General features: G+C 37.4%; 2 protein-coding genes across 7 annotated transcripts; both read right to left on the minus strand.

The window, feature by feature from the left end:
* Positions 1-546: 546 nt before the first annotated feature.
* LOC135688595 (uncharacterized) lies at positions 547-20,651 on the minus strand. Of its 5 annotated transcripts, none has more exons than XM_089114003.1 (6): positions 19,841-20,651; positions 12,896-13,578; positions 12,048-12,200; positions 7,034-7,219; positions 2,442-2,639; positions 547-1,881 (listed from the first exon to the last, which is right to left on the minus strand). In XM_089114003.1, the coding sequence occupies exons 1-6, from the start codon at positions 20,487-20,489 to the stop codon at positions 1,699-1,701; spliced, it is 2,052 nt and encodes a 683-aa protein (XP_088970129.1). In that variant the 5' UTR covers positions 20,490-20,651; the 3' UTR covers positions 547-1,698. The 5 variants fall into 5 exon arrangements, with proteins under 5 accessions (XP_088970129.1, XP_088970128.1, XP_088970127.1 ...); XM_089114002.1 differs by having other exon boundaries at positions 2,454-2,639; positions 7,022-7,219; XM_089114001.1 differs by having other exon boundaries at positions 7,022-7,219; positions 19,841-20,649.
* LOC135688596 (uncharacterized) lies at positions 2,648-7,015 on the minus strand. Of its 2 annotated transcripts, XM_065205525.2 has the most exons (2): positions 3,899-7,015; positions 3,719-3,854 (listed from the first exon to the last, which is right to left on the minus strand). In XM_065205525.2, the coding sequence occupies exons 1-2, from the start codon at positions 5,546-5,548 to the stop codon at positions 3,852-3,854; spliced, it is 1,653 nt and encodes a 550-aa protein (XP_065061597.2). In that variant the 5' UTR covers positions 5,549-7,015; the 3' UTR covers positions 3,719-3,851. The 2 variants fall into 2 exon arrangements, with proteins under 2 accessions (XP_088970132.1, XP_065061597.2); XM_089114006.1 differs by having other exon boundaries at positions 2,648-7,015.
* Positions 20,652-20,769: the final 118 nt, after the last annotated feature.

The raw sequence follows: 20,769 nt of genomic DNA on the forward strand, positions 1-20,769 counted from the left end.
CGCACAACCCAAAGATTGGGGGATAGGATAAAACAACATGTTCCTTCCAACATAAGAAACAGAACTGCCTCTCAAACAGAACTACCCCTCAAAGAGAACAGCCTCCTCGACCTTGTGGGTCTAGAAACACCGTTAAAACAAGTGATTCTGCAATCGATCAACATTCTTTAGATAACCAAGATTGTGCAAAACTCTTGTCTATGCAAAACTCAAAATTCTTCATACAAACGAAAAAACCGCCATTGGCAAATATTGGGCTGTCCTTGGAATTCCACATTTCAGGTACTCCAATAGCACTGAAATTTCTGTTGGAAAAACTAACTCATAATAATGCAAAGCAAGAATCCTTATGTTTATATGAAGAATAGCCTCTCACTAGAATGAGAATCATGATGAAGAATGTCCAGATACAGTGAAGTATCGTGATTCAAATTAGGCAAGTGGTTTTTGATATTGATGAAACCCCTAAAAAGTTTCCAGTTTCCTCAAATTTTCAAAGCAAAATCACGAGGTAACGATACAAATAACGAACACCACCACGCGCAGTTTATGGTTTATGGTATTTCATTTTATTCATTCATTCCATTTCAAATGTTTAAGGAGGGTAACCCTTTAACAATGCTGATTATTTTCAAGGGGCCCTCAATTAAAATACTTACAGAAGCTCTTATGTTTGGTATAACTAAGTTTATTGTAGTGATAGTCAATAAGATTCGCATTTTGGTTGAGCATAGGTTGAAAACAAAATTGAAGGATGGTTTTGTTCTGTAGAGGATGAGAGACAGTAAGTCGGCGAACCCCTACTTGCGAAAAAATATCCTAACTACTAATGAAATATGAAAATAAAATGCAAATTCTTAAAGAAGGATAAAAATTAAAAAGTAAAAAGTCCTTTCAGACTTTGTCCTTACGAAAAATTATTGCTGAGACAATCGTTTCACCATGAACCTCCATGGTTGACATTATAACAGTCTCCAATAGAGTACTAAAGTGATGACGTCACAAAAATCTATTTTTTTGAATTTTCGTATTTTGATCCCATAACATGAAAGAGCATCATGAGACATATTTGGCCAATTTTGCATATTTGGAAGTATTTCATGATGTCCTTTCAGATTATGGGATCAAAATACAAAAACTCTAAAAATAGATTTTAGAGACGTCATCTATTCTGATTTATAGTCCACAATGGCGTCACAACGTTTGGTCAGAGCGTTTTAAATTTGACGCCAAAATTAAAATCTAATGTTAGACCATCACAGCCTTCGTTAATCATTACTTGGAAACAAATGAAACTTACGGGTTTGAAGAATAACTCCTGCTTTTAGTTCACCGCTCTGCTTTTCAAACTCTTTCTTGGTTATATTTTCAAATGAATTGTCAGCCATTTTGGAAACTAACTTAATAGGTTTGAAACCTTGCGAAAAACTGCTAGGAACCTGGTAGCTCACTGGAAAGCATTGGTTTACTCGCGCAAGGGTAAGAGTAAGCCATATTACTTGATTCATCTATGTTGGAATATTTCAATTCAGGTCCAATTATCATATACCTTCAAAATTGTTTGAACTAGCTAATAAATGACATTTAAAGTCGTCAAAATTTTTATTAAGATAATTAGGAAAAACTCTCTCAAAACAGGATATAAAAATTCAAAAAGCTCTGAAATCTACTGTCTACCCTATTGATTGCAGTCGTGTCTCACTTCTTTGCGCGCAGTATTTCATGTGTCACGTCCTTCCCACCTTGCTTTGGATCTGTTATTCTTATAATCTTAAGTTCCTTTTTCGATGAAATGTCCCGAACTGGACGTGGACTGCCATATGCACTTGCAGCGCTCTCAGCTCTCATTGGTGGTGGTACATAGATAGATTGTTCCAAATTCTAAGAATAAACATTATGGCATTTATGGGATGTATTTAAACGCACCACGCGTTACTAAGACCTAAAGCAGATAAAAAACGATGGTATTCTATTTATGATGCTTGGAAAAAGCAACTCAAAAGAAGCATTTTTAATGAGGACAGTCTACATTGAAAATAATCCACAACAAAAATTTACGAGGATTTTAGGATGCAAAGGCAGTTTTGTGCTGCATGATTGAGTCAAGCAGTACACAAAACACAGGGCAAATTTTCATTCCAAAAGGTTGCTGGCAGTTGGCAGAGATCGGCGTTACCGTCGCACAGACGTGTTGTTTCATAGGTGGAATACAAATTGATTATTCCTTTCCTACCGACACTGACTCCTACCTTGAGTCTTCTAAGGCCCCATCCTCAATTTAACTTAATATCTGGTCTTGACCATTTCTTAATTAGCTTAGGCAGTCTTATCCTCGTATTCACCCTTCCCCCATCCATAACGAACTCACTGTCTTTAGATTAGCTATCATAAAATTTTTTAAAGTTGTCTTTTCAAAAGATGAGAATAACGTTCATACGCACTTGTTGACATACCCAATTTGCTTGCATGCGATTTGGTCTTGGACCGGATGGGTTGAAAGCTGCTGGGTTGCCACTTATACCAGATTCTGCACTTGTAGAATGACCTTTAATTTTAAAAAACCGAGGATTTGATATGGATAAATTTTGAAAACTTGCTGCTGTTGATGGTATTGGTCCTGCTCCATGTGATGTCGATGACTGAAGAAAAACACAAAATGTATAATGGGTCATTCCATGTCAGTTCACCAGATAAAAGTTGGAATTGACAGCCATCATCTTAGATTTTCTTCATTTTCATTTTGCAAATAAATCTTCTTTAGAAATAAAGTTTCCCAGAATTTCACGTCAATATCTTTTATATTGGCTGAAATATCGCAATTTCAAATTTAATAATTTTTTAGGTAAAACCACTGATTGGCGGCCATTTTGAATTTTGTAAAGAATCAAACAATATTTTATCTTTCTAATTTTTTTGGTATTTTTTGCAATATCATTCTGAAAATGTACATCCCACCATTTTCATATCTGCAGAATACAAAAATAATGCTAAAATCTTTGCAGAACTATTTCTTTCACAGTTATTGCATTTTTAAAATAAGAAAACCTGTTATTGCCAGTTGCGGCGAAATGCCATACAACCGCTATATAACTGAAGAAATCCTAATGTGAGACAAGTCTGATCTTGATGAAATTTTGCAGGCTTGATGCCTGTACATTAAGATTTACCAGGGTGAAATATGAAGTTTGAGAATCATTGGGAGGCATAGTTACAGACTGATAACAACAAGGGTAGAAACCGGAGAGAATATCACTGTGGTACTCGAATTCATGGATGGATGATGTTTCAACAAAACAAGATACCAACTAACTTGGACAAGAAGTCAATTTTTTACCAAATATGCAAGTCTTGATAGGTTTGCCTTAACATTTACAGAGTTAAGTTACACACTAAACCCTTCTTTTTAAGTTGATTGGCAATTAGCTGGTTGTCTTTCTTTTCAATTATGTATTGGCGACCTGTACTTGTTGATGGAGTATCCACATTACATACGATGTTAGCATATGGAACAAAGCATGTCTTTCCTAGCTGGCCAGAAGAATGATCTTGCTGGGAAACTAGGATGCATAAAGTTAACTTTAAGATCTTGATGCTCTCTGTTTGTTTCAAATACCAGTCCAATCCAACATTTTCCATCATATAGGCAGGCAACGAAATCTGAGAGTTTGACTTCAGTTATTGCAATGCTTTTATTTCCTAGGACAAGATCAAATTTCAAATCCAACTCTGTGTCCTCTGAAACTCTCTTTGCTGCTATTACTGTTGATGACACTGGGGCAAAATGATGAAATCCTCTGGCTCCAGACAAAGTAGTGGCACTTTCTGATCGTTTTCTCAGCTTTAAACGGACTTCACTCATTTCTTGTGTTGTTACAATGAGAACATTAATTCCTTTAACCTCTTGATCACAAAACTCATACAAATGTTGTGCTGTCAGAATCTGGTTAGAAAAAGGCCTTTGGAGACTGGCCCTTGTTGCTAATCTTTTCATTGTCCCACCGATACCGTCACAAGGGGACTTCCCATGGCTTGTGGCATTCACAATCCACTGAAAAGTCTTCTTGATGCATGCAAATATTTGAAAAGTTTTTGCAATTTTTATATTGTCCTGCACACCCATCGCTAAAATAATAAACTTTTTTAAGGTTGCAAGATATATTTTTTTTATATCAATAAGTAAATTTGTGAGGGATGTGGTTAGATTTGAAGTGTCTGGGCAATTAGGACATCTGTGAATCAGGCATTCCTTTGAGTTTGTATCACAAACAAGCAAGCTCGCCAGTTTATGATATTCCTTTTCCAAGTTAACTCCATTCAGCATCAATGAAACATTTTGATGTATTGCACAGACACAAACAGAGTGGGTTCCTGAGCGCCCAACTAAGATGCACCATTTTGGTCGCAGACTGCAAAATTTTGAAAAGTTCATTTTTATTTCTTGATGCTGTTTCTTGAAGGCAGAATAGAGCTCACTTAAATTACACAGCAGCAGCCTTTTTTGCTGAAGGATGTTTTTCCCAATGCTTACGCAGTCTTTCTTGCCAGACATTTGTCTGCTGAACTCATCATCCTGATAAAAATTCAACACAGTTTCTTTAACGTAATCACTTATTGGTTTGCCAAGATTGGGAAAAGGCACTTCTAGTATACCTTTTTCGTGGGCAAGCTTTCTAGCCTGCCTTACAATGTATTCTGAAACCTGGAATTCATCTTTTGTTTTCTGGATAGACCAAGAGCGGGGTACCATAGTCAGTATCTGGATTTTTCTTCGCCTGTCTGAGACTTTCATTTTCTCTTTCATCAGCTGGACAAGAACATCAAGATAATCAGCCTTCTGTTTCAGCTCTTCCAAATTGTGATGTTCCTTGACCTTCTTTGCCCTTAAATCTTCCAGTGTTACATTGACCACTTCTGCGATTCCTTTTTGCAAACAAGATTCCTTCTCCTTCATTTTTTCATTCACTTGTCTCAGCTTTCTCTTTCCATATGCAACCTTTGAGTGTGAAGCTACAGCATGCAGTTTCATGGGACTCACATCCATATCAATCAAGCTTGAATCTAAGCTTTCTCTTGTTCTGTCTTTGGAAAAATCAAACTCTACATCACCATCATCATTTTCTTCTATATCTGGCATCTGAGCAGTTTGTTCACAACAATCTTTAGTTTGCTTTGGGAGCTCTGTATGACATGTTGGGCAAAGCTTCTGTCCAGGGACTAAACTGATTCCAAGGAGTTGAGCATCAGTTGAAGCATCTAGAGTTATTTCCCTCAACCCAGACTTCAAAGGTTTCTTATGTTTGGCAAATGGATCACAGCATTTCTTCTGAAAATGACTATACCTGGCTAAATATGTTTGTTTGTGATGAAAACATGTGGTCTTGTCTGTCAATTCAACAATCCCAGATCTCAGGGACAATAACTTTTTCTCGCCGACTTCAAGTGAATCAACCATTTTAAATCCAACTTTCCTTGTATACATCGGCAAATTACATCTTTCTGAAAGGTGACTTCCAAAAGAGCAGTTTTCTAAACTCTCACACATTGCCATTCTTTCAGCTCTCCTGCAACAAACCTAAACTCAAAGCCCCTATGACCTGGATTTATATTTTCAAAGATCCATAAATCAATTTCAAAGTTGTCAACATAGCTATAGGAGGAAAAATTAAGGCTATATGGTCAATATTGCAACATATAATGAGTTGTCAAAACTTCCCAAATGGGTGTTAAGTGATGTCTACCTAATTATAAATTTAATGTGTTTACATTTCTGCTCAAAAGACCACCTATGTCCTAATGCTTAACTCTTAAATTAACAAATGACCTGTCTGCATAATCATTGTATATAATGTGGATCCTCCATCAACAAGTGTAGGTCCCCAATACGTAATTGAAAAGAAAGACACCTAAATAATTGCCAATGAACTTTAAAAGAAGGGTTTAGTGTGTAACTTAACTCTGTAAATGTTAAGGCAAACCTATCAAGACTTGCATATTTGGTAAAAAATTGACTTCTTGTCCAAGTTAGTTGGTATCTTGTTTTGTTGAAACATCATCCATCCATGAATTCGAGTACCACAGTGATATTCTCTCCGGTTTCTACCCTTGTTGTTATCAGTCTGTAACTATGCCTCCCAATGATTCTCAAACTTCATATTTCACCCTGGTAAATCTTAATGTACAGGCATCAAGCCTGCAAAATTTCATCAAGATCAGACTTGTCTCACATTAGGATTTCTTCAGTTATATAGCGGTTGTATGGCATTTCGCCGCAACTGGCAATAACAGGTTTTCTTATTTTAAAAATGCAATAACTGTGAAAGAAATAGCTCTGCAAAGATTTTAGCATTATTTTTGTATTCTGCAGATATGAAAATAGTGGGATGTACATTTTCAGAATGATATTGCAAAAAATACCAAAAAAATTAGAAAGATAAAATATTGTTTGATTCTTTACAAAATTCAAAATGGCCGCCAATCAGTGGTTTTACCTAAAAAATTATTAAATTTGAAATTGCGATATTTCAGCCAATATAAAAGATATTGACGTGAAATTTCGGGAAACTTTATTTCTAAAGAAGATTTATTTGCAAAATGAAAATGAAGAAAATCTAAGAGGGTGGGTGTCAATGCCTTGTTGAATTGACATGGAAATGCAAAGGCAGTTTTGTGCTGCATGATTGAGTCAAGCAGTACACAAAACACAGGGCAAATTTTCATTCCAAAAGGTTGCTGGCAGTTGGCAGAGATCGGCGTTACCGTCGCACAGACGTGTTGTTTCATAGGTGGAATACAAATTGATTATTCCTTTCTTACCGACACTGACTCCTACCTTGAGTCTTCTAAGGCCCCATCCTCAATTTAACTTAATATCTGGTCTTGACCATTTCTTAATTAGCTTAGGCAGTCTTATCCTCGTATTCACCCTTCCCCCATCCATAACGAACTCACTGTCTTTAGATTAGCTATCATAAAATTTTTTAAAGTTGTCTTTTCAAAAGATGAGAATAACGTTCATACGCACTTGTTGACATACCCAATTTGCTTGCATGCTATTTGGTCTTGGACCGGATGGGTTGAAAGCTGCTGGGTTGCCACTTATACCAGATTCTGCACTTGTAGAATGACCTTTTGTTTTAAAAAACCGAGGATTTGATATGGATAAATTTTGAAAACTTGCTGCTGTTGATGGTATTGGTCCTGCTCCATGTGATGTCGATGACTGAAGAAAAACACAAAATGTATAATATTAATGATTCTTTATGAGAACAGTCTACATTGAAAATAACAAACAACAAGAGTTTTTAAATCTTCGTCGTTTCAACATACAAAACGTACATAGCTAATTAATATACACATCACGGGCATATCATGCATTACACTCTTCTTTATAAGAAAAAACATAGAATAAAGTTTATGAAAATATTCAGGCTCAGAATCATCCAAATTTTAAGAATGTTATAATAATATTGCTCAGCCTTCACTGGCCTATTTCTGTCTCATTTCTACGACGTTGCTAAAACGAGGAACAAGCAGAAATACCCAGTAACAAGCGGAAATGTGAATTAATTGTTTAGTAAATACCACATGGGGGCGTTTATAATCCAACTCTCTGAAGTTTGTGTGGGCTAGAACTATCAAGAGGCCGTCAATCATGTCTTCATCAGTTTCGGAGGCTTTGTGATTTTGCCAACGGACAGAGAGAATCTATCGACCCCGGATCGGGACGAAAAATAAATAGTAAAGCATGCCTAAAGGGGTATGGGGAATGCTCCCCCAGAAATTTTTTGAAAATGGTGGCTGCTCTGGTGGCTATTTTGGTTGCTAAAATAGCTATGCTGGGTAAACTGCTCTGGCGGCAGTGGCTAAGATAGAGGGAATCAGAGGGGGGCAACAAAACCCTGTAGAGCGAGACCGAGGGGCAATTCACTCTTGAAAATTGCGTACAAGATTTTACCAAAACAAAAGGATTTCTAGGGATTTTCAGATAAATGTTGTTTAGAACCCGGTTTTAAAGTGCATATGACACGAAAATTTTTATTCGCCCCCATCACGTAATCGAGTATGCTGATCACGAAAATCACCATAAAATTTTCGAAAAACAAACACTTTCGTAATTACAGCTGTTTCAAGGTCGATTTTTGCTTCAAATTCTGTCATTAGGGATTGGGTCGAGTTTGACAGGAAGTGACGTAAAGGTTGTGTTAGCGAAAATTTAGATTGCTAACTAACAAGAAGTTATACGGCGGAGTTTTACTTGAGAGTCTATGAACATGTCTCACGGCAAATATTCAAGCTCAAGGGCGTCAGCTTTTGACGAAAGTGAAGGGGAATAGCTTTTGATGCTGATGGGCTATTTTTGCCTTGCAAGAACGAACCAGTCTTTTTTCTGCGGATAATTCAGACGCGGAACCAGGCATAGCTGGCATGGCTCGAAGCTTTCATGACCGGGCAGAGGACGAAGATGGAATACAAAAATCCCAACAGCGTGATCGATGGCGAGGAATTATTACTTTGAGTCAATGGTGAGTGAAATAAGTTGTCATTGGGTTTTTTAGTGTTATAAATTCAGTATTCCCTGTACATCTCTGCTGTTTTTAGGCCACCATTCCCTGATCATAGCGACCTGGCCTATTGCGTTGTATGGGCGAATGAAGAATAAGTTATACAAATACTGTCTAGGCACCTTCAATTCTTAGAATTAGTAAATTTAATATTTTATTTTCATTAAATCTGGCAGAAAAGAGTATACCATATACATATAATATATATATGTAATGTTATGATCCTGCCGATTCTAAAGAATGTAAGAGAAACTCAAATCAACCATTATATTAAGTCATACAATGTTTTTGTTCAATAGGTATCTCTGTGCAGTGGCATACAGTCTTGGTGTCTGTCAGAGACAAACGTAGATACTTCAATTCCAGAACTTCTGAGAGATTCAAAACCTTGTTGATGCCAAAGCAACTCCATCTGTGCAGAGCTTCCGTTAACGCTGCTTGCCTGTGAAGAACAAGGAACACAAATTTCAATGTTTACATTTAACAACAAACATGATCCAAGATTAATTTTTTGGTCTTTGACCAAGGCTGACCAGGTCAAAGACCACCATTTCTGTTATACAGAAACGACTGAGTCCGTGATTTAATTGAAAGTTTTTATATCATGTTTTGTTACTTGGTTACTTATGTTTATTGTTAATCGATTCTCACTTGCATTTTGAATCTTTATCCCATAGAATATCATTTCCCTGCTTCTTAAATACTTCTTGAGTAAAAAAACAATAGGAAACTTATTACTCACCATGCTTTTTTCATTCTTGCTTCGTTCTTTGTCTTGTTTTGGTTTGCGGACTGAGGGTAGAGCATCACGTCGAAAAAATGTTTTGGTATTTTCGGTGTAAAAAAGGTGATCTTGAAAAAGATGATGGCTCGATATCTTTACGCTGCACTTTTAATAAGCAATGCCAAGCGGCGAACTTCTGTTGGGGCAGGTTTTCCAGGATGGTAGTCAAGCACAACGGTATTTTCCTCAAGGGGGTATTCGTTCCATAAAGTCATGCACAACACTTTATTTCAATTTTTATCAATTTTATAATGAACCAAAAAATTTTTCTAAATTACTTTCCGACCTTTGATGGCATTGCTTGAGTTATCGAAATAAAACTTATTACAATTATGGAGGAAAAAAATCTTTAGGGCGACAACAGTAGTGCCCGCACATGGTGAAACCATACAGAAGCCTTGTTCTATTCAACGGATACACAACCACTTTACGTCACAGGGGTCACGTGACCACAGGTTCGACCGCGTTTTTCTTGTGACACATTTTAGCTCGAGTGGGTGTCGGAAAACCCCCTTTTTTGGGGAAAGTAAGTCGCAAATGAAAAAACTAAGTTCACCATCGTTACCAGCGATGTTTCTTTGATGATTTAAGCGAATAAAAATTTTCGTGTCATATGCACTTTAAACAGAGTTAATCACCCCTTTGATGCTATCATTTAACCTCGCTTCCACTTTCTGTCACGTGCAGGCTATCCTAGGACATCCGGGACATTTGTAGGTTTATAAGGGATGCACGAGTGCTACGCCCCCTCTGCAAGTTTTATGCATGCTGCAAACGGTTGTTTGCCGCTGCAGCAATGTTCAATTTTTGAGTCCCCTCCCACCCGCCTCTTTTTCTGTGTCTGCTTATTCTTCCAATCTGGCTATCATTCTTTTCCCGAAGACCTTTTCGTCTTACGGGTAGGTGCATCAGTCGGGAAAATGTTCCCAGTGGTGACACCGACCTTAAAAATCGGTATTCTCCAGGCAGTACAAGGGCTGGTGCACCTAGCAAGCCCACTTCCTGGAATAAGGTTTTTCTACATAGTTAGCCACTATCAGGCACTAAGTAATATTTCATTTCTTGGCAACCGTCTTTGGGGCAAATTGTTAATAATTTGAGATTGTAATTTAACTACATTACTATTTAAAAGGGTAGAGATTAAAGCAATAGGATTTTTATAAAAGGTGTACAAGATTTTCTTGGAGTGATTTGCCCCTCGAGCTAGACTCCTATTTTGTCGGAAAACCTCTGGTCTTCTGGAAATGTTTATCTACTTGCCATGTTTTATAGGAAAGAATTTAAAGCTAAATGAAAATAAGAATATCTGAATATGTCAAAATATTTATTTATTTCAGTTCTGATGTCGTTATATTTTGTGTACTTAGATATGATTGTATTTAGAGTGTATTATGGCTCTTCAACTATATTTATTTAGATAAATAAATTTTTTTATGATGATGATGATGGAAACGCCAAACATCGGTTGCGTGTTTGTCACCCTACCATCAAAATTTCACGATATTGCGCCATTCAATCGCCTGGGGAGAAAAATGACATTGATATGCCTACAAGAAAAATCATGCCCTGTCGTGGGATAAAAGTCGGAAAATCCAGGAACCAGGAAACTGATGGTTTGCCTAGAATCATTTTGATTGAGGCGGAAAGTTAACCTCTTCTTTAATCCAAATTATAAGTTGTAAGAGGCTGCCCATTATATTCCTTCCCATGCAGTACATTGTTATAAAGGAAACATACTACAGTAAGACAATTATTGGTGGGGCTTCAGAAACCCCCCCCCCCCAGCCCCCCGGCTCCGACGGGCCTGAAAAATGTGATTGCAACAGGGCTACATGTACAGATTTACACTATGGCATGCACATCTATTTGCAACAGTGTGTCTGTTGTGATCGAATGTATACGCATGCTTTACTATTTATTTTTCGTCCCGATCCGGGGTCGATAGATTCTCTCTGTCCGTTGGCAAAATCACAAAGCCTCCGAAACAGACGAAGACATGATTGACGGCCTCTTGATAGTTCTAGCCCACACGAACTTCAGAGAGTTGGATTATAAACGCCCCCATGTGGTATTTACTAAACAATAATTCACATTTCCGCTTGTTTCTGGGTTGTTCTGCTTGTTCCTTGGTTGTTCCGCTTGTTACTGGGTTGTTACTGGGTTGTTCCTCTTGTTCCTCGTTTTAGCAACGTCGCTCATTTCTAGCAGTTGCTTGTTTTGCGATGTTCATATACTCTTTGTTGTTTCTAATTGCACTGCACATTAACTCATATCCATGGAAACAGTATAGTTTATGTAAGTTTATGTTATGGTGTGTGATAGTTCAGTTAGTAAGGATCGAGGAATGAAATTGAGATGGAGAAATGAAAGATTTGTTTATTTATTTGAATTCTCAAGCAGTGAGTTCGTTCCATTTATTTTAAGTATAGAGATCTCTTAAAAAACCTCTATAGGGTAACTACCCCCTCCCACTTTTGCCAAAACATGGACAACATATTTTTTCTAGAAATTGATTAAAAAGCATTAGGTGGGGGTAGATCAGATTTTCATCTAGGAAAAATTCACCTGCTGCAATGCACTGAAACAAGGCAAAAAGGGCATGGTCTTACTCTCACCCATTACCCTCCTACTCTGCCATTACTCTCCTACTCTGCAGAAGCTGGTGCTGCCACTGCTGTCAAGCAGATCTTAAGTTTACTTACACCAGGAGTTTGATACAAGGTAGTGCCATTTGTAGATATATGCCGCATATCAGAAGCACTTTTATACTGTCTTGTAAGTCCAACAGGATCTGCTCTGGGCGGACTTTCCCAATTAACTGCACATGCTCCTTCTTGCCTCTCATTATCAGGGACCTGTTAAAAGCAATGTTCACCGTCAAGTGCGAAAAAGCGAGAAAGAGCATGAACCCATTCATATTTTGTAAAGTGTTCCTTTAGACTGATTCAGTTACTACCTGAAATCTTTGATAAAACCTGCAGCAGTGGCAGACACCTGGGGGCGAGGGGGGCAGTCATCCCCCAAATACTTGGGAAGACAATGGTATTTTGCTCTACAACAATGGGAAAATGTGGCATCATCTTATCAAAGTAATAGGCTTGCCCCCCCTTCCTATATTTGACCGGGTGTCTGCCACTGCCTTGCAATGTAGCAAACCTCCTTGACACTAGGCAAAATAATCTACATTAAAAATTGTGCAAAAAAATTCAAATGTTCTCTGGCTTGGTTTATTTTTTCTTTCATGCACTTTTTACATCATAGCATAGATCTATTGTCCGTTTCATACTGACCAAAACATGGAAAGCGGGGCCATCAGAACCAAAGGGTATGTGGGGCTGGACCCCCCTAAAAATCGTTGCACCATACTTTATTTCCTTTATAACAGTGTAATGAATGGGAGCAATATAATGGGCAGCACCCCCCCCCCCCCAATATGAATTTCGTTCTGACACCACTGGAAAGACACAGCTGCTCGACTTAAACATAAAAGCAAACAGAAATTAAAAAAGGCGAACAGAAATTTAAGACAGTAAATCATTCTTTGACATACCTTGATCTCATTACGTTCTTCTTGTACCTTATTCAGTGGCATTTCTTTAGAACTATCCAAATTACTAACATGAAGGGTAGAACAACTTCTAGTAGTGCTTGATTGGTTACTGAAAAACTCTTTCAGTACATGACTTTCATGCAATTTCTCCTTATAAACATCATTTGAGAAGTCATTTTTCTCTTTGACAGAACACAAGAACTCACCTATTTCCTTACAGATACCTTCAAAATCATGTGAAATTTCTTTTCTTAATTGTCCAACTTGACATTCCAAATTAAATATTATTTTCTGTTGTTCATTGCAGCAGCTTGAAACAGTAGAAACCCATTCCCCATGCCTGATTACTGATAAAGGTTTTTCTTTAAGTACTGAATATAAATCATCAAGTTTGTCTCTAATTTTCATGTTGTCTTCTACTTTAATTTTAGACAATAAAATATCTGCTTCTGATTTTAAAGATAAGGCCTGATCAAGAATATCTGTTTGCTTATCTTTAAATAAATCTGTAACAATTCCATGAACAGCAAGCTCTTGTTGCTTCAGTCTTTCCATGGTATCTTTAGCAACTCCATCTATTCTTTCTTTATAGTCCTGCAATTTCTTCTGCAAACCTTCCAAGTCAGATATGTTTCCATCTGAAATTGATTTGCATGTATCTAGCTTCTTTTGCATTTGATGTTCTAAATTAAGGAAAGGAATGCATGATATGCTAATTTCCAATTATGCAATGTTTGAAACGGCATCTTCAACATTGGAATGTAATCTTACTCTATGTAGAATCACCTTTCCTCTACGAACTGTTAAAAGTCCTAGAGGTGAGAAAAGCCCAATACTCTTGGATTTGAGATGTAAAAATATCCAAGTCAGTAGGAAACAAAAGGGAAGTCCACGTTATGTTTTCATAATTCAATCTGGGTAGTTTTATTTTGCATTCTGATTGAACCTAATGCGATTCTCTGTAACCTTTTTTCTTAACTATTGTCAGATTATCAGTGAAAATTTATGCATGATATAATTTCAATGTAGTGTTCATAAAAGAAGGGAGCTGTGAATGAAAAGAGAATGAATAGATCAGATCATAATGAAATTACCTTCAATTCTCTTTTAAGCCTGCAGGGGGACTTATTGTTTTTAGCATCTTAAGGGGGTTTATAAGAGAGGGGGCATAATAAATATTTTGTAATTAAAAACCATTTATAGAAGTAAACTAAATTTTTCTTAATATTTGCAAAATAAAATGGTTGCATTGACATCAACTATTAATTTTAAAATATCTTCCTGGGCCAAGTCTTCTTCTGAAATTGAGAGTGTGAAAAGGCCAACTTCATTCCTCTGAGTACCAAGGGCCTGTAATTTTGGTAAAAGGCTCTCAAATGGCCCATGCTTAATGCACATTAAATCTTTTTTCAGATCCATCAAGACTGGAAGAAACATGGTGTGAATTTTTATTTGATGAAAAGTATTGAACAACCAATGAATAAAATGAAATTAAATCTCAGTCTTATGTCAAGTTTACTTACTTTGGCATCAGTGAAAATTTTTTTTTAGAGGAGTGGGGGGGCTAAATTGAGAGGGGCTTGCCTGTTATGCTCATATATTCGTATTATTTTCCCCTAACATGCTTCAATCATAGGGTTGTAACTGGGACACTCAAGTGTAATCACTTAACAAACCTTCATCTCATGGATTTAGCTAAAGTTTATGGAAGAAATTGGTTTGTTCTGTTTGCTTAATTGTGCTACTGAGTACGTTTAACTAGTATACTACTGTGTATTATAACTAGTTGATTTACTGTGAACGCCTATTAATTTGTTTCTTGTACATTACTGTTGTACGAGTAGCGAAAGTGGTTTTGTATTGTTATTACCACTGCTAGGGAACTGTCTGATATAGTTCGTAGGTGGCGTTAGTGGTGACAAGGGGAGGTCGGAGGTCACCTTAGTTAATTATCTTATTAAATTACGTTTGTAATTTAATCACAAGTATAAAGACAAAGTTACTGCATCAGATGCTAACAAACAGAGAGAGAGGCAAGAAATGAAGAAACAGGCCAGGATCAGACCTGTCAACCCTCCCTGTTCCCCTGGGAGACTTCCAGTTTTGACTGTTTTATCCCGGTCTTCCGGTTTTTAAAATTTTTCTCACGGTTTTAAAGATGTCTAGCAGAATGTCTAGGAAGATTCTTCACATAATATTTTGAATGAATTGCGCATCTTATGCTTCAAAGACAGGTCCATTGTGTATGTTTTCTTTTTACAGAGGTATAATAAAAATATAATGGTCACATTGACTTTCCACATGACAACAATTTTTTGTTAGTGCTTACTGATTTAGTGCTTACTGATTAACAAAAAAGCACTAGGAGTTATTATGAAGATACTTCTCATGATCACTTTTGTCATAAACTGTTTGCCGAGCACAACATTTTATCAGGTATATTTATTCCCTTAACGAATTACTGTGATCTCCCTGTTTTTGACCAAATTTCTGTTTTTCTTGAGGAAAAATCTAAAATCTCCAGGTTTTGAAAATTTAAGGTTGAGAGGTCTGCAGGATCCAAGAGATCGGCCACCAAATGGTAAAGTGCTTGTTCTGGGTGATTCGCATGTCAAGCGATTAGACAAAAAGAAAATGAAGAATATACCCCTGTGGGTATGGGGGTCTCAAAAGGGATCAGGTCCTCATAAAACACAAAGAGATTATTGAAGAAAAGATTGATGTTGTTAAAGAAGTCATTATACATGTTGGTTGCAACGATGTCCCAACAAGGTCATCTAAGGGAATAACAAAACAATATTGATGACACGGTCCAAAAGCTCAAGGAGATGAAGAATAATGTTAGAGTATCTGTATCAGCTATCTCAGAAGAGACCGGACACCAATACAGGCACCGCGCACCATTCGAAAAGTGGGTGGGCTGAAAAGGGTGTAAATTTTTTGGGGTTACGCCCTTTAGAACGCTGGAAAACGCCCCTTTTAGAAAAAACTTGCCTCTTTCCCCTTATTTTTTATAAACAGTCTATTTCAGAGAAGATAACAGTACTATAAAGATAGATTTAACAACATAAGACACCAAGAAAATGAACAAAAATGAGTTCCTAGTCAAGACAAACAGCTACTTCTACTTGGGATTCGATAGAGTAAGCTTTCCAAAGTTGTGTTAGAGTAAACTTTCTAAAAATTTATAGCCTATTATTGCAAAAAAGTGGGGGGGGGCTATGGCCCCTGCTAGCCCAATGGCTGCGCAGTGCAACCATAAAATAGTTGAAACAAATGAAGCACTAAAGAAGTACTGAGCCTGTCATGTTATGGAATGGACTTTCTCAGCCATGGGAATATAGCTTTTAAACACCTAGCTTATGATAAACTACATCTTAAACCAAAGGGGCTAGACTGTTTGCTAGAAATTCAATCAGAAATGCTAATTTATGGTAATACAGTGCTAGTGTTGATGCCTGTTTACAAACTAAAACTAAAATTCCAATGAGGAAGCATTCCTTGCTGATGTTTCTGCTAAATGTTGGGAGCAAATGCTCACTGAGACAGATGACATTAATGTTTTGGTCAATTACTGGTCCAGCCTATTTTCCCTGATCATTGAAAACATGTTCCAATATGTTAAATGCGCGTCCCTGAAAAATACTACCCCTGGATTAACCAGAATCTTAAGAACTTAATGCGGTAAAGAGATAAGCTAAAAAAGCAGCAGTTGCAAGTAAGTCACCACTCCTTATGGATTCATACAGGCAAATCCACAATAAGGTCAACACTCTCAATGTCCAGTTAAAAAGGGAATACAACACTAATAAGATCTCTGCATGTGAAGGGAACATGAAGGAATCATGAAAAACCATCAATGAACTTCTTAATAAGAGATCCAAGTCCAGTAATATTGACTGCCTGAAGGACTGTGATCAGGGTCGTGACTTGGCCAATAGTTTGGGGGGGGGGTGAAAAGGGTTTCTGCCCTGCAAAACTGAGTGGTGCCCTGCAGACCTAGTAGCAACGGTTTGTCTATAGGTTACTAGTGAAAGCTTTACCAGTGTACACTGGTCTTTACCAAGGACAAACTTCTTAGCAATAAAAACAAACTTGAAACTTCATTGCCTATGAAATTTCTTTTTCTCTACGTGAGCGTAAATTGTTTTTTATATTCACTTCATTTAATGTTGGTTTGCAAAATTAAGCTAATAAACAGCTTATTGGGGGGGGGGGTACATGATGTAGACAGCGCAACGAAATTTAGCCCAGTGGGGCTAAGAGTTGAGTTTAGTGAGGTAGGAGGACCCACCATGGTTGGGGCCGACGTGAATAAATTTTTTGAAATTATACCTTGTAAAAGGGCTAAAAAGCATCTTTCAGACAAAAAGTTAGCAAAACACTATTGTGCTAAAAGAACTGATTGTTTATTGAAAATATTATTGTTTATTGGGAAAAATAGGGAGGGGGAGGTCATGCTAAAACTCTAGTGTTAGATGTTGGGGAAGGAAAGAAATGGCAACCTTTCGTTTCAGATTGCACATAGTTGTGAATGACAGAGGAAGATGTTGTTTTGATTGGGAGAATTTTTTTTCCTGAACAGAAATGTGCAGTTTCTTGTATCAAGAAGGCCATGTTTACACATCCAAAATTAAAACATTGCAATGATACAGAAAATGATTTACTGAATTAATGCAAATAAAAGAAAAATAATAAAAATTTACGTGAAAAAGTTAGCAATTAGATGAAACAAAATCGATATCTTAACAATTTATTATGTTTTTTAGTTCATGCACTGTTAAAAAGTAATAGAAAAAATGATAAAAAAATTCCTATCTTGACCAAAGTGAGGGACTTCAGCCCCTTATTCCTCCCCAGTGACGCCGAGCTTGTCATGAAAATAATTTACAACTTAAATTAATTTATATGGACTCAATCTTGCCCTCATAAACATATGCATCAATCATTGCATCCATTGGCTATGACTTTCGGTAAGGAATGCTTTCGCTTTGCTAATAACGGAGCTCTTCCTGACATACCTTTTCCGTTCTCTAAAATGCAATGTCAGGAAGGGAGGTTTATAACAAATATAATATTTCCATTTCAAAATTCGTGAACGGCCCTTTATGAACTTTAGAGGTGGCATTTCTGCGTGGCAACAAAGCTCTTCTTGGCGCCCTGCGAAATCTTTGATTGCCCTGCAAAATCGACTATTTTTTGGATTAGGGGGGTGTCACACCCCCCACACCACCCCATGCCCCCCGGTAGTTTCGCCCCTGATTGTAATAAAGTGATTGATCACAAAAATGATATATCTAATGCTATTAACAGTTTCTTTTGCTCAGTGGGCAAGGATCTTGCAGCAAATATTGACCAGGTTCCCAACCCCCTTCTGTCAGGTGATTATGAAATCAACAAAAAAGAGCAGAGTTTCACTTAAAAACCTTTGAGGTGCAGCAGAGCAGGGATGCATTTGCAAAAGTAAAAGCAGCAAAGAGCTTTGGGGTTGACAACATTTCTAGCTACTTCCTGAACCAGGCTCTGCCATTTATTGAAAACCCCCTGGCTCTTCTGTTTAACACATCCATTTAAACAAGCCAGTTTCCAGACATATGGAAAGTAGCTAAAGTTACTCCAATCCATAAAGATGGAGATTGGACTGAAAAATCTAGCTATCGCCCAATATCAGTCTTGCCTGTCATCTCAAGGCTCTTTGAAAAACTTGTTTTCAACCAACTATACTAGATGACACCAGCCTGTGTTATCGATCTTCTGATATTACTGAGCTGAATGAGGCTATTAACAATGACCTCAGTAAATTAGACACCTGGCTGCATGGTAACAAACTGACTATGAATGTTGCCAAAACTCATTCCATGCTTATTGCAACAAAGCAAAGGAAAAAATGCTTAAATGTCAAAATGAGGAGTTGGACCTAAAGATATGCAACAAAGAGCTTGACATAGTCGTCCAAACAACCAAATACCTTGGCCTTCAGATTGACAGTTCTCTTGTTCGGAAAAAGCAAATCAAAGCAGTTTCTACTAAAGTCTCCAGAGCCAGAACCTATTAACTGTGAAACAAAAACAATGGTTTACAAGTCCTTGCATAAGTTGGCTCCAGAATACCTCTGTAGCCTTTTTACCAGTAACTCACAGTGTGCTTCCCAGAGATCCTTTAATAATAAAACAGACCTGAGACTGCCCGGGAAAAACACAGCAAATGGGCAAAAATGTTTTTCTTATAGAGGTGCAAAACTGTGGAATAGCCTCTCAGCTGAGTCTAAGCAGGAATCAACACCGAGTAGTTTTAAACATTCTATTTAGTGGACATTTGTTTTTATTTTTAGTATAACTCTTGTATATTAATTTATGTAAATAAGTATACTGCTATAAATCGGGTTTTATAATTATGGTTTTCTAAAGTATTTTTAATTGTAATTGTTGTTTTAAGCTAGGGCCCCTTGTTAATCAACTTTGTTGAAGGGCAACCCTAGAAATGAAATATGAAATAAATATGAAATAAGCTATCTATTTCCATGCCAGGGTGTATTCCATGTAGTTTACGCCGGAGATCTCCGGCGTGGACTTAGCTTTTTCCTCGGCGTAGCGGCGTGAAATTTGCTATTTGCGAGCCTTGGCGCATTGGCGTACGTGATAAATTTTCGCGATCGGCGTAGCAAAAACGGTACTTGTACAGAATACGTGGGCAGCCTGATTATATTGATATGGACAGTAAAAGCAATGCAAACTATAGATTAATCGAAAGCTTGTATGTTTTACACTTGGCGTTGCAACTAGAATAGGTTGAAATTTCTCTGGCGTGGGTCTAACATGGAATGCACCCTGGTTTCCATGGCGTCTGCCCCCGATATAAAAGTCCAAAAAAACGTTATGAGATATCAATATGGATGTACATACAATGTTTTAAAACAATTTATAACTAAATTGAAATATTTCTTACCAGCTCTAGAATTCTTGACAACATCATGCTGCCCATGGTTTTCGATGAAACAGTCACAACAAAGCGGACTATTGCAGGCATTGCAATGGTACCTCAGCTCAATACTGTGGTTCAGACACAGTGACAGGTCGTTTTGGCGCTTGAAAACAAAATGGGAACCCTCTTTACATGCTTTGCCTTGGGCAGAGTTAAAGCACTTTTCACAAATCACCTTACCACATTCACAACATTCGTATAAAGACGTTTTCAAATCCTGACAGAAATCACACTTGAGTTGCTTGTTGTCATCCTGCAGTGGAGAGGCTGTGTGTAGTAACTGTGTCACAACTAGGCTCTTTGGCACGGTAGAGTGGAACGGCAGAGAGCACTGAGTTTCGCCGTTGCAAGTTGGACACTTCATAATGAAACCTGTTATTCCCTTGCCGGTGCCGTTCTCCGTTAGAAAATCGGGAAAAACAACCTTCACATCATGTCCATCGGTCTTTTTCTCGATGTATTTAGTTGCAAAAATACTCGCCAGGCAATTGAGACAAAAGGAATGTTGACAAGGTAACATCCGCGGGTTTAGCATCCTTTCGAGACATATACCACATGTAATGATTTCTTCAATATTTGCCATACTCAAGTTGTTACCTTCACCAGAGACCATTGAAAGAAACCCGGCAACCAAACACAGCTTAAGCGCCGATGGCGCTCGGAATAGACTATAGTTGATTGGCAGGTCAGTACTTCCTCGCAAAAAACACTTCTCCGAAACTTCTGATTTCTTTGGTTACCACAATATACCAATTTGACTTACGGCCTCGTTTTGAAAACTTCTTCAACATTTTTTTGTATAAAATTTTTCACCTCAGATTGAGATCTGAGAGCAATGATTTTTAGTCTTATTGTAAGTTTTCATTATCATATTGCTCACGATATTGATTTTA

Source organism: Rhopilema esculentum, chromosome 19 (genome assembly GCF_057945365.1).
Source record: "Rhopilema esculentum isolate cy_ngs chromosome 19, ASM5794536v1, whole genome shotgun sequence".
Classification (NCBI taxonomy): Eukaryota; Metazoa; Cnidaria; class Scyphozoa; order Rhizostomeae; family Rhizostomatidae; genus Rhopilema; species Rhopilema esculentum.

Bases quoted from the DNA above. Each gene is read 5' to 3' on its own strand.
- LOC135688596 (XM_089114006.1), bottom strand. From the start codon at position 5,548: ATGGCAATGTGTGAGAGTTTAGAAAACTGCTCTTTTGGAAGTCACCTT.
- LOC135688595 (XM_089114001.1), bottom strand. From the start codon at position 20,489: ATGGTCTCTGGTGAAGGTAACAACTTGAGTATGGCAAATATTGAAGAA. The intron at 2,640-7,021 runs GTGCGTATGAAC...GTTTTTCTTCAG, and splicing joins CAAATTGGGTATGTCAACAA to TCATCGACATCACATGGAGC. The intron at 1,882-2,441 runs GTGCGTATGAAC...GTTTATTCTTAG, and splicing joins CAAATTGGGTATGTCAACAA to AATTTGGAACAATCTATCTA.